We start from the raw sequence: 14,073 nt of genomic DNA, 5'->3' as shown, positions 1-14,073 counted from the left end.
GTGTGTTTCTGATCTTGAAGAACATACGAAAGGAGACACTCCTTCGTGCGGACATCTTCGCGGTTTTTTTTTTGCCCAAGCTTTTCTGTGATACGATCTTGACGTTGTTAGTTTAGTAGGCTGACACGCGGCACTGTGCTTCCTCAGGAAGACTGCATTTCAGCTAGAGGGAGCACACAAAAACTGGAAGATATGGGATAGGCTGTGTTTGAAGGGTGAAAGGTTTTCCTGTTGAGAGGTTGTGCCTCAGGTGTATCTTCTGGGTGTGTGCTTGCCAAATGCAAGGCCTAGATAGTGGAAGAGGAGATGATTGGCGGGTAATTTGGAAGGAGAAAAGCAACTTGAGTGGGAACGCATCTGTCAGAATAGAAATCGGTCAAAATCCAAACATGAAATTGGAAGTTTATGCTCTTGTGTGGAATACCAGAATAGGTCATAGAATGCTCTGATATGAACTCACTTGATGTGTGCTGTGTTTTTCTTACACCATGGCAAGATCTTGACAGCTGTAGACCACGTTCCTGGGCAGTCTTATGCCCAAATGCAGCTATACTCACATGCAGGATAAAGTTCTGTTTTTCTGTGATGTCTCTTATAAGGTGTTTGTAATGCACCTAGTATCAGATTATTCCATATTTAAGTTAAGGTTAATATTCTGCAATTAGCTTGCCATTGCAGACCTCGACCTGTAGAAGTCTTAAAAGGGCATGAAACTGCTGGTTAGCGTTAGAAGTGACGAACTCTGTACAGATAGAATTAATTTGCATGTCTCTGCTATTTCAAGACAAAGAGCAAAGAGAAACTTTGGGGGAATGTCAAATGAGAGGGATCAAGGGGAGGAAATGGGTAAAGATTCTGAATCAGAAGGCATAGGGTACATCCTTATGCAGACTTTTGGGGAAGAAGATACAAGTGTAAAGGAAAGGTGAACTATGTTGAACTTGGAGAGGTTTGAGCAAGTCAGTTCTGTAATACATCCTGAAGTTGAGTGTTCTGTGCAGATAGGGAGATTTCTAAATTGGTTTATACTGATGTGGATTCCTTGGCTTACCAGTTTAAAAATGCTGTGAGAGTTCTTTTGATCTGCCAATGTCAGCCTGATGTAAGAAAACTAATTCCTAATGTAATGTCTGTGTATAGACATACAGATGCTTATTTGTAGATATTCTGACTTTCACATGCACAAATATTTAGGAAAAACAAAGATTGTCATAAATTACCATCATCACCTTGAGATTTGCTTTTCCATTCCATTGGATGTATTTATATGTGTGTGTTGGAGCTGCTGAAAAATCTGCGTGAAAAATTATCTCTATTTAATACAAGTATTGCTGTAAGCAATATAATACATTTTTCATAAACTGTTAATGCTACAGTCCAGTCTCTTCTAAGTGTTCTGCTTGTTTCTGATTTGACTGTTCAAGTTGTGTTACTGTAGAATAATTAGACTGGTTAGTGGGTAGCTAAACTCTTACGCTAAAAGAAAATGAGGGAGTAGCCATTCATAAACCACACAAATGTAACTCTCTCAAATATTTTTAGCAGAGACTCTACAAGTGAATGAGAGCTGCTTTCTGTGGAACTGAGGTGAAGAACTTCGCCATGGGTCAACAAATTTCAAACCACACACAAACTGTAATTAACAAGTTGCCAGAAAAAGTAGCAAAGCATGCCTCTTTGGTTCAAGAAAGTGGTTTCCTAACGTATGAAGAGTTTCTGGGAAGAGTAGCTGAACTTAATGATGTGTAAGCCTTACTTTGTTTCCTTCTTTTCTTCATTCTTTACAGAGACCTTGTATGCAATGTATTCTCCTGTGCTGGCTAAGCCAGAACTAGCCATCTGGTTTTGAAATGTTTCCTTCAGTTCTTAAAGTTTCTATAATGGTTGTAATTACACTTCAAAACCGAAGCCATTTCTCCTCCTTAAATTCACTTTTCTCCAATATTCTTCTTCCAGCAAGCATTGCTTCTCTCTTAGAACTTCACAAGAGGTAGATGTTCAGCAGTATCTTTTTGTTAGTGTTACCTGTCTCCCTTACTCTTCCCCCCTCCACCAACCACCTAAAGATGCAGTGCTGCTTCCTCTCTGCCCATCACTTTTGGTAGGTGTCGTGGTTTAACCTCAGTTGGCAACTGAGCACCACACAGCTGCTCGCTCACTCCTCCCCCCCTCCCCGCCCCACCCCCCCCGTTGGGATGGGCGAGAGAATTGGAAGAGTAGAAGTGAGAAGAACTCGTGGGTTGAGATAAAAACAGTTTAATAATTGAAATAAAATGATAATAACAATAATTATAATAATGTAATAGTAATAATAATACACAAAGCAAGTGATGCATAGTACAGTTGCTCACCACCTGCCCGACCGATGCCCAGCCAGTCCCCGAGCAGCGGCCCCCCCAGCCACCTTCCCCCAGTTTATGTACTGAGCATGACATCACATGGTATGTAATGTTTCTTTGGCCAGTTTATGTACTGAGCATGATGTCACATGGTGTGGAATGTTTCTTTGGCCAGTTTGGCTGTGCTCCCTCCCAGCTTCTTGTGCACCTGCAGCCTTCTCAGTTGGTAGAGCATGGGAAGCTGAAAAGTCCTTGGCTAGTGTAAGCATTACCTAGCAACAACTAAAACATCGGTGTGTTATCAACATTGTTCTCTCCTAAATCCAAAACACAGCACTGTACCAGCTACTAGGAAGGAAATTAACTCTATCCCTGCTGAAACCAGGACAGTAGGAAGTAGCAATATGAGCCCTATAAGGTACAGCTACACTAGGAGGGTAGTACCTGAGACAGAACTGTTTGTGACCATCTCTCCCACCTCTGTGGACATGTGATGCTGTTCCCCATTAAAGATGAGACATGCCTTACTATTTGAAACCAGTGACCAAGATAATCCCAAACAAAAGGCTGCATAAGTAAGATTTTTTGTAGCCTACCTTTTGTTTGACTGATACGTGGACAGTAAAAAGAAATGAACAAAGAAGCAGAGTTGTCATTTTCACTCAATATTTATGGTATAAAATGATACGAAGTGGAAACGTACACGCTGAAAAGGGGCTTTGTAGTGTGTGGCTTTTGGTAGTGTTTGATGTTTAATGTGAATTTGTATTCAGTTTAGAAATTGTCTTGTACAGTGTCATACTCTTATGAATGACCTTCAAGAACAGATAGCTGTCTTCTGGGTAGACACATAAACAGATTTTGAAGAACATTCCCTTATGCTTTGCCTGAGAATCTAAGCATATCTCAGTATAATTAACTCCAAAATATTGTTATTCAAGTTTTTTTTATTTCTTTACAGTGTTTACTTCAGCCTGAAAGTAACATAGCTTGCTCTGATTCTTATGGAATAGGCCTTTGTGTCTGTGTTCCATTAGGGAAAAAAAAAAAACAAAACAACCAAAAATCTCAGGGTCACCTGAAGCTTTGACCTGACTGCTTCATTATTAATATATACTAACAAAAATATACCTCATCTGCATGTGTTGGTACTTGCATGCTTTTTTTACATACATGGTAGGGAAATAATTTTTAGATTAGACCACACGATTGTATGATTACCATAATAAACAGTGAAAGTATATATAAATTAAAATGTCTGTAAAGGACAACTTGCTGATGCTGGATCAAAAGACTTGCACATCATTTTTGGAAATTTACTGTGCAATTTAAAGTGAAATGGATTGTGTATTTTATATTTAATGACATGCTAAGAAGGTCACTACTCTTTAATTTCATGTCTCTGGGCAGTATTGATTAAATTTCTTTAAGGATAAAGAGCACATAGGTGAACCATAAATAATATCACAGTGACTGAGGTTGCTGATCTTTGCATGTCTAGCAGTGATGTAAAACTGATGTTTCTTTATTTCAGTACAGCAAAATTGGCTTCTGGACAAGACAAACATCTGTTATTTGAAGTGCAGCCTGGTTCTGATTCTTCTGCTTTCTGGAAGGTGGTCGTTCGGATAATATGTACTAAAGTAAGATTGTTGAAAATTTTAACTTGGTGGCGTTTGTGTGTACAGATGTTTGAGGACTGTCACCTTTACTGGTAAAATCCAACACCTGCTACATAATATTTTGAGTACATATTTTGATACAGATGATGTATTCAAGGATACTATTTGAGATAAAGCAAGTTTCTGCAAAAAGCAGGTTAACAAAAACATTTTCATAACTAAGTTTAAAGGAATGATATCTTCCGATGGAACGCTTACAGCCCATTAATTACGAATTCAGATGATTTGTAAGGTCAAGTCATGGTAATCAAATAGTACACCAAACTGGGAACTACATCATTTGATAGTAGTAGAAGTTAGTCAGCAATTCCAAGCATTATTAGTTGAGCTAGTATAACTATATATATTCTGATTCCTTAGAAAACCAGTCTAGAAGTTAAATATTTAACTTAGTTTGAAGACCATGACAAAACTTACTAAGTTTGCTCTTTCTAATAAGGAGATTTTTCCCCTCTGTATCCTATCAACTAACATCCTTAAACGATCCTGAATCCACTGAGCAATCTTAACATGCAGTTTCAACCAAGCCAACTCTCAAACTTTGTTTGAAACTAACAGTTTGTAATTTTCTGTTTGCTCTTAGTTTTCATTAAGGCAGCCATCACTGTAGGCTATTTTAAGTTCAAATATGAAATGACTGATTATTCTGTTCTTTGTTCTAAGTTTAGCCCAGTTTTTTAGGCATTAGGTCCCTACTCATAACTTAATCCATTTGAGTAGTGATGGTAACTGTCTTGTCCTAAAAATGTAGTCCTAACTGTGGTATTCCTCATGATGAAATAGCTATGTTTGCAGGTGTTAACTCTTACTGAAGCAGACTGCAATTTGCTAACATAGTGATGGACACTTGGGAAGGTGGCTACTGCCATGAGAATTGCAGTACATTAAAAGAATTTTGAGCAATGTCAAGTAAAAATCTGATATGTAATTGTAAACAATTCTTATATCTTAAGATAAATAAAACAAGTGGCATCGTGGAAGCTTCCAGAATCTTGAACTTGTATCAGTTCATTCAACTTTATAAAGACATCACCAGTCAAGCAGCAGGAGTTCTTGCACAGAGTGGTACTTCTGAAGAAGCTGCTGAGAGTTTGATGTCTGTGTCATCTTGTCAGGCCAGCTTGTGGATGGGAAGGTACTTTGATATACTCTAGCTTCTGACCACGGTTACAACAAATATTTTGGAAGTTGTGTGTAAAACCTGCACTACAAACATCTAGTGATCAAAACTGCATGCTCTTGGCAGATGCAGACTTTGTATCATCACAAACATTAATAAATACCACACCTTCTCCTGTACCAAGAGAGCTGTGGTGTACTTGAGTGAAATTCTGTTGGTGCTACCATACCTTAGCTTTCAGAAGAATCATTTTAATGATCAGTCCTAATATAAACATGGTATATGTTGAATCTCCCGGATAAGAAAACAGGAGGAAATGGAATCAGCTGCAGCTACAAATCTAGGGGGTTTGACAGTGTTTGTTTAAACAGATTTTGTTATTGTTCCACTTAAACTTTCTCTTCCGCTTTTACATTTTGGCATGTGAAAGTTCCCATCTGTTGCCACTAGAAATTCATTAATTATAGTAATAATATAACTTGTAAGACTGGAAAAATGTGAACTGTCTCACACATGTTGACATCCTGCTTTGTTAACTAGAGGAAAAGCAAAGACTGAGGTCAACACCTGGAATAACTTCAGTTCAAACTGAATGTAACAGCAAGAAGCTTGTCACCCTTTCCCTATGTGGAAATGTTGCTACCAATAATTCTTTACTTCTAACTTTCTGAATTAGTTCAGAGTTCTAACTCAGTTTTAAGTGAGGTAGAGAGAGGTTTTACAAGAAAAAGTAGTAAATGGTATAGTTCTCTATATCAACCAGCAAAGAGCTGGTAGCCAGGTATTTTAACAAAACAAGTCCCTGAGCTCATTAACTGTCTTTGGAATGTCACGCTCTAGCTGTTAGAATGAGAAAGGGTTCGGCTATGTTGTCATTCTGTAGATAGAGCCCACTGGTTTTTGTAAGTCAGTGGGTTACAGAATGTGTTCTTTTCATTTAATTTCCTGTTTCTCTTGTTTGGGAGCAAACAATCTTAAATTATTGGCTGTTCTGAGTTATTAAAATGCTAGAATTAGGTAGCAAATTGTGAGCATGTTTGGGGAAGCGTATTTTCCTGCTCTTTCTCAATGATAGATGGTTGTACTAGAACACACATGTATCTGGAAATGGCCTTTTACTTCAAACAAGCCAGCCAAACAAAAAAACCCCAGATGCTTATGCAAAACAACTGCATGTATTGCTAAAGTCAATGACTTGATGTAAGGTTTCTTAGGTGAGTTTCAATTTTCAGACTTTGAGATGGGGGAGATGAGCATGCTTTGTGTTTGTAAACTTCATTGCTTGAGGTGGTATTAGTGACAAATAACAACAAAAAGAGTATACTTTTCTAATATGCTAGTACTATGCTGGAATTTAGTGAGCTGGTATTTTCCAATTGTATCTTATCCAAGCTTTTCAAGTCATTAAGAAAAATACAGGCTGAAGCACCTTCAAGTATTTTACACCGAGGAAATGTTCTGTTTTTCCATTATATCCTCCCATTTGCCTAAATTCTTCTCACCTTTAGACATTTTCAGCTCTGCAAGAGCTAGCCGTCACTGTCCAAAAATAGCAAGTATTATCTGTTTCATTCTTCTTCTTATCTTAACTTCTTCCACTGGAATTCCCCATTTCTCTAGAACATCCACTTCCTATTTGGAGCATTCCAGAATATCCATAAGTGTTCTATGCTTTCTGATAGTGAAGAGACAAGCATTTCCTTAGTTTGTCACTTTTGTATTTTACCATTTCTTCAGAAACTTAGTCCAATGGCTAAATCTTAGGTTCCAGAAACTTTATAAATAGGGTACCTGTTTTAAGTATAATTGCTCGAATATACACCAGCAAATCTCAAAAATTGAAGTGTTATCAAAGGTTAGTACTCAAAGTTGCATGGTGGAGGGAAATGAAAGGGAGCAAGTCCAAAGAACATAGTGAGCTAATCAAAAGATTGGTTTTTTGGGAACGGTTGTCCTCACTGTATGTGAATCACCATCTGTAATTCTACAAAAAAAAATCTCCTAGCATTCTAAAGTAATTTCTCAAAAGCAAATTGAAAAGGAAACCCCAAGGACCTACTGAAGAATAAAACAAAAGCATGTTAATTGCTGTCCATTAGCTGGCTAGTCTGTACAGTTAAAAAATTACTTTGTATTTGACAAGCTCCCAAGACACCTAAGCAAAAGCGGTCTGGTCCATAGTCACAAAGGTGGTCTGTCTCTCCTGAAATGCCATTCTTTCTAGGATGCTACCTCTGTGCCCCACGTCACAGAAGGGATTCTCAAACCAGGATTTTTGGAAAACCTAAAAAGTTCGGAACACTTACCTGGCTGTCTTGGAAGTGAGCCATGACTATAAAATTAGGGAACTTTACATGTCTAGTTGGGTCAGTGAAAGCTGAGGATTCTCTACCTTTTCACGCTTGAGAAGTTTTAATAATGCAAATATTTGAGATGCTACTGTTAGGAGCTTTAGATACAGGTATCTATCATTTGGGGGAAAAAAAAATGAAGACAGATAAAATGAAAATGCCTGTCCCAGGGATTGATCTAATTTTTGAACTCTCTTTTTTTTTTTTACTTTCTTCTCCACCCCACCCCCGCCCAACAAGAACACCTAGAAGCTTAACTGGGAAAGGCATGGTAACAGTCAACTTGGGAGAGAGTCCTAATTTGAAGGAACAATCACGAGGAGTGTATTGCAAGCTAAAACCAGCCTTTTCTTTCTAATTATCAGTTTAGCTCTTGGCATTTTGATGGCATGTGAAATTAGCGTACGTGCATTCTAGTAGTGATCCTCTCGACATGCATGTTTTTACCTAGGATATAAGCCAGTACACAGAAATTTGACAAAGTTCATTATGAAATAGTTCAGCCTGACACTCTGAAAGAAAGGCAGATTCTTCTTTAATGTAAACAGTGTTTCTGTTCTTTTGCCCAGTCATGTGATACGTAACAGTTACAATTTCTCACCCTTCCTTGTGGATATGAAAAAGGATTTGTATAACCCTTTGCAACACCAAAAGCACCACATGACACAAAAAATAAATGCATATTCTAACTTAGTTTAGTTCATTTACTGCTGTTTGTTGGTAGCTTGAGGCTATGTCTGCTGACGTAGGCTGGGATGATGTAGTTTTGTGAATGGACTAGTTACATGTTCCTTGCAGATAAGCACAGGTGTTCCTTTCTGTCCATCACTCATTATTATGAAAAATGTAGTAACTAGCGTAGTTAACAGAGCATAAATATAAAACTTACTAGTTATCTGGGAGAAAATATTGTCTTCTCTTCTGCAGGGTTAAACAGTTGACAGATGAAGAGGAATGTTGCATCTGCATGGATGGGCGTGCTGATTTAATCTTGCCCTGTGCTCACAGTTTCTGCCAGAAATGCATTGATAAATGGTAATACATATTAAAGGATATTCATGATTTTATAGTATGTACTGGTTATCTGACATGTTTCAGTTCGGTCTGACAGATTCCTTAGTCCCATATAGTTCAATGTCTGAAGATACTTGCAAGCTAATGTACATACAATAATGTATGTACATTGCAAGCTAATGTACATACATAAGTAGCTTGAGTAAAATTAGACTGCAGCAGAAGGAAAGAAGGATTTCAGAATTTGTATACATTTTATGAAGAATTTCATTTTGAAAAAAGATGTGAAGGTGCTTTTCAGCATTTGTTTTGTAATTTCTTATCTCTTTATTCGTGTAAAACTAAATTATTGTATGCTTGCTTGAAAACTAGGGAAGACGGTATATGCTGATGCTGGCTTGTTATGTTTTGCAATCTCATGAAAAGCTTCTTTTTAAGGAAAAAATCAATAGTTTGTAAGACTATGCAAATATGAAGGCAAGTTGGACTGTTTTACCACTTATTTGGGAAATAACTATCAGAGGGATTTTTTTCCATATATTATGCTTTCACTTGAAATAAATAGCATACAATTTACTAATTTAAATATATCAGACTTCTCCAGGAAAAGCTTTTTTCTCAATAGCAACGCCTTCAGATTTATGTATAACATGTATCTTACAATATGTGTTCAGCTTCATAGCAAACTGAACAGCTCTTCAGCTTCTGCATCTGTCTGATACACCAGTTGTTTGAAAACTGAGAGAGAAAAATTGCTTTGTGGCGGAGCGTAGCTCTTCTCTGACCATGCAGAAGACATTACAAGGATTAGGCAGGTGTTCTGGCAGTCTCGCATTAGGTGATACAGATATTCTCAGATAAAGGCTTTTTTTGACTAGTAATGCAAATGATCTTACATTTAAGTCACATAATTTGTACGTAAGAATTTGTTTTGTGGATTTTTCAAAGGCTTATCAAGGAAGTTATTCTTATAACACCATGCTCCCACAAGGAAAAAATGTAGTAAAAATCGCTGGATCTCAGAGTGTAACTAGTCCTCTCTCTTTTCTGGGAAAATATTTTAACAGCTATCAGCAATACAGGGCTTAGTTTAGCGACTGCGGTGGAGAATGGACTATATTCTACTTTGGCTAATGAATCAGCTGAACTCTTAACTAAGTTCCAGTTATACCATTCTTTTTTTGGTATTCAGTTTTCAAGGTTCATCTTTTCTTAACCTAGGCATATAATAGAGGCTCCCAGCTCAGAAGCATAATTGTTTGGGACCCCCGAGTTAGTCGGTGGAAGGGGATGGGGCCCTGAGGGACCAATTCTAAACTTCAGTGGGCTGAGTGACCCAGGAAAAGGGTTCCTTTTTCTCTTTATATAGGAAGCTTATAGGGACTGGTTTCTGAAGTACCTCAGCTAAATATCTAAAGATAGGAAGAATTAATTTAGACCGTGGATTTCCATTTCAACTTTCTGGACAGGTAGCTAGATGCATTCTATTTAACCTGAGCAAACTTGATTATGAGGAACATGACTCTAAATTTATCACTCAAATAATGGAGCTGCATTCAGAATTGTTGACCAATCTTCCTCACAAAGAAAAAGTTTATAAACAAAAAAATACGTAGGTGGTCTAATCCAGTTAACCTGATCATTCTTGAAGTTCTCACTGGGTTGTTTCTGGTTTTGGTTTGGGTTTTTTTGTTGTTTGGGGGATCTTTTGGCTTTTTTTGGCCAGGCGGAGACCATCAATGAAAAATACTCATTTCTCTGGCTTCCTAACAGGAGTGATCGTCACAGAAGCTGTCCTGTCTGCCGTCGGCAAGTGACTGGGGCAAGTGATTCTTGGGTGGTCTCGGATGCACCTACAGAAGATGATATCGCTACTTATATACTTAACATGGTAGATGAGGCGGGCCAGCCTCACAGACCCTGACGCTGGCTAACAAGCTGATAATAGCAGAAGCACTTGAAGCTTTCGTTTTCACGAATGTCTGTTTTTACCTCTTGTTGCCGTTCTTCCACAGTCTGTCTTTTACTTCTCTTCTTGGCTGCTGTGAATCTATGCTGCTCTTTTAAAACAGAGGGTATATGAGCCAGTGTACGTGTGTGCAGTCTTAATTATTAACCTGCACTTTCAGTAAACTCGTTGATCATTAGCAAAGTTTATTTTAAAAACAACTTTTGATATTAATTAACAGTTTGACTACTAGATGAAGCGATTTATAACAGCACAACTACAACTGCTAACTGCTGTTTGAACATCACAATGTACTGCTACGGAAGGTGAACCGTGTCAGATGGCTTGACCTCACAGTTCTTATCCTTAAAAGCAGTCCCTTTTAGTTTCATGGCAAATGTGAATAAAGATGATGAGTTAGCACTAGTGGTTATTAATTTGAAATTTTAATGCTGAAACCTGAAGATGTCCCACTGACTGTTCTTCAGTAGCCAGTTACTGCTGCTTTTAGTGTTCACAGATCTGATTTCAATCTGATCTGTTATGAGTTTTAGTGTTAATTATTTTAAACCTGTTTTGGAGAGTGTAGGCAGCTTTGTAAATGTACTTGTGCACTTCCCTTTATTCTTCTAACAAGATTTCTCTCTTAGAATATTTTTTAAAATATCATACTTAGCATAGTCTTATTAGCTTAGAAACGTTAAACAGTTTCTAAACAGTTTCTAAACACAATCCTAAAAAAAGTAAATGGGTTTCTTTATGTTTTTTTGATCAAGAACAGCCAAAATTATTTTTAAACATTAGGCATATCTGAACAGAATGACTTTATTTGAATTAGCAGTTAAGGTGTAGTTTAGTCTGATGCTGTGGTTTTATCTGCTTCTCTTGAGTTTTTGAAGTGATGAAATCAGAGTTATAAGGTATACTAAGGGTTATGAGGTGATAATCTAAGTAAGGGTGCTGTGCTTTTATCTACAAGTGCAATATGCTTTTATGTAGCAGAGAGAAACTTCTACTTTAATAATGTTGCTTGCAGTGAGATGTGCATGTGACAACTTGGGAAAAGGGATATCGCAACTGGAGTGCAACAGTGTATTTCTATGTCCAGCAGAGTAAAATTCAAAGAGCTGAATTTAGACAGTCTAAAATTGTTAGTATTCAGGGAACCCATCTTAAGCCTCTTTTGCATAAATAGTGTTACGGAACTCAACTGCTATTGTAGAGAATTACTTAATGATTTTTTTTTTTTTAATATCTATTAACAAATACTACTCTTAACTTGAGGCTATTGAGTGGGAAATATCAAGTGTAGCATTTGAGGGAATATCAGCGTAAATCTTAAGTACTGTAAGACTGCATTTTTAATTACCCTACTTGTTAAAATTCAATAATGCCATAAGGCTAAGGCCTTTTGTCACAGACAGCTTCTGAACTAAAAGGCGTGTGCACACGTAGATATGCACATTTGGGTTATTTTTCTTAATTGGCTACAGAATAATTTAATTACGCTGGGGACCAGATCTTGGGAATTTCTCTATTATACTTCTATTTGTTAAGGAACATGCACAGCACATGGCACCCATTTGAGCTTGGCTTATGGCATAGTTGTCAAATTTATCATAGACATTAAGACAGATAAGCAACGTACTCTTCTTGTGTATATCATCTAAAAGCCAGTATGGCTTAGTGTGTAAATCTGTATTTAACTATTGAAAAATCAATTTCTGAATGTATATAGCTTAAAACTAATTTTTTCCCTTTGTTAATCCTTTGATATCAATGAGATGTTCTTCAGAATATGTATGGACTGTTCGGTTGCATAAAGGCAGTTATTATTTGGGCTGAAAATTGTTAATGGTCAGGGATTTTGCACTAAAATATTTGCAAATATTCCTAATCACACACCAGTCTGGTTTCCTTTTGCTTTTAAGCTTGCATTAGTCCATGTTCAGAACTTTAAAAGAACCTTTGAATTTTTTAAACTTTTTATATCACTGGAACAGAAAGAGCATCTAAATTAAAGCTTCAAGCTAACTTTATTTTTCAAGTATTTCAAGAATTATACTTCTGAACTGAGATTTTATAAGTTGACTTTCTGCTGAGAACTTACATGAACTTCTTAAAATGTAATTTTGTAATGATGCAAACAGATTGTTAATTGCAGCATAATGACACTTGCAATTACAATATAAACTAATGCAAAAATTATTTAAATAGTGAAAAAGTAAACTTTGTATTCTGTACAGCTTTTTTTAATTAAGTTGCTGTAATTCACACTGCTCTGATGTAGGTACTGTAATGTGTGCCTTGTAAAATATACGTACTGTATGTTATATGGGATAATAGGCACATTAACACTGAAAAACTAGTAATTTGGTCCTGGTTGGTATTACCTGGTCTGAAGTGCTTAGCTGAAGTTTAGCAAACAATTTTGGAAAAGGAATCCCATTGGCAGGGGCATGGCAATGGGTTCCAGAAGCTAGACCTTGAAAATGTGAATTACTACGAATAGCTGTTGGTGGGGGGCATTAGAACAAACTAAACTTTTCTTGTGTTAAGTGAAGATTTCTTACAGGTTTAATGTGAAATTGTAATTTAAACATTATAGATTGTATTAATAGCTAAGGACATTCCAGTATATTAAACTTTGTGTATGAATTGTGCAATAAAGTTACTTTGGAAGAAACGTCAAAGTTCTTTTAAGCTTAAGGAATCTCTTGGCTTTAATACCACAAAAGTCTGAAAACTGAATTTTAATCTAAATACAATTCCTTTGTACAGGTGGTGTGGTTAAAAGTATGCCATTAGGAGTCAGATGTCTCTTAAACTTTGAAGTGTGATATTAACAAGGTAGCTGAAATGCAGCTCTGCAAGAAAGACTCACTGATTCTTCTGTTTTTCATTTGTCAGAATAAATAAATTGGAACATTCTGCAGTGATGGGAAAAATTAAACAACTCTACTTCTTAAAAGGACAGTGTTGAGGAGCAGGTTTCTTTGGGGAAAGGATTTTTTTTTTTTTTCAGAGAAGTGTGATTTACTTTTTCCCCAAGTTATTCCGTCTTGCTTCTGATAGTATTTTAAAGCTTAAGAATGCTAAGGTTTGGAGTATTCTTTCTTCTCAGATTTTTCCTGTTTTTTAATAAGAATTGAAGTATATAATTAATGTAACTGTTTCCTCTGTCTAGTTGCTTGGTTTATCTGTTTGGATCTTTCAAAGCCAAGTGAGAAATGGGAGAGGAATTCGTTAACAGATCAGGAAATTAAAATTGGAAAACTTAGAAGTTGACAGACTCACCAGGAGGTAGGTGTACTTGAGGAATTAACAAATGTTTATATTTACTAGGTTTCAAGTTTAGACACCATATTAATGTAATGTGCATGGTTTTTTTTTAGTGGGAAATGGCATATTTAACTTCTACCTTTCCTTTAAAGAGAATTCTGTATATAATTATAAAGGCTTTCTAATCCATACTCATTCCAGTTCTGGAAGCGCAAGGCAACCAGTGAGATCTGTGTGCTGCAGGTTTGAACTGAACTGTTGAATTCCACCCCTGCGTAGCTGCATGTGCCAAATGCACTATTTTTAGAAGGAACATCTTAGCTATGGTTCTTCGTGC

General features: G+C 36.8%; 1 protein-coding gene across 1 annotated transcript; it reads left to right on the top strand.

Moving 5' to 3' along the window:
- Positions 1 to 1,541: 1,541 nt before the first annotated feature.
- On the top strand, positions 1,542 to 14,025 carry RNF141 (ring finger protein 141). Its single transcript, XM_009328577.1, has 5 exons — positions 1,542 to 1,745; positions 3,874 to 3,982; positions 4,975 to 5,156; positions 8,420 to 8,527; positions 10,280 to 14,025. The coding sequence occupies exons 1-5, from the start codon at positions 1,561 to 1,563 to the stop codon at positions 10,428 to 10,430; spliced, it is 735 nt and encodes a 244-aa protein (XP_009326852.1). The 5' UTR covers positions 1,542 to 1,560; the 3' UTR covers positions 10,431 to 14,025.
- Positions 14,026 to 14,073: the final 48 nt, after the last annotated feature.

Source organism: Pygoscelis adeliae, unplaced genomic scaffold (genome assembly GCF_000699105.1).
Source record: "Pygoscelis adeliae isolate BGI_AS28 unplaced genomic scaffold, ASM69910v1 Scaffold166, whole genome shotgun sequence".
Taxonomy (NCBI): domain Eukaryota; kingdom Metazoa; phylum Chordata; class Aves; order Sphenisciformes; family Spheniscidae; genus Pygoscelis; species Pygoscelis adeliae.
Note: the sequence above shows the minus strand (reverse complement) of the source record. Positions and strands in the feature narration are given on the sequence as shown.

Bases quoted from the DNA above. Each gene is read 5' to 3' on its own strand.
- RNF141 (XM_009328577.1), top strand. From the start codon at position 1,561: ATGAGAGCTGCTTTCTGTGGAACTGAGGTGAAGAACTTCGCCATGGGT. The intron at 1,746-3,873 runs GTAAGCCTTACT...TCTTTATTTCAG, and splicing joins GTAGCTGAACTTAATGATGT to TACAGCAAAATTGGCTTCTG. The intron at 5,157-8,419 runs GTACTTTGATAT...TCTCTTCTGCAG, and splicing joins GCCAGCTTGTGGATGGGAAG to GGTTAAACAGTTGACAGATG.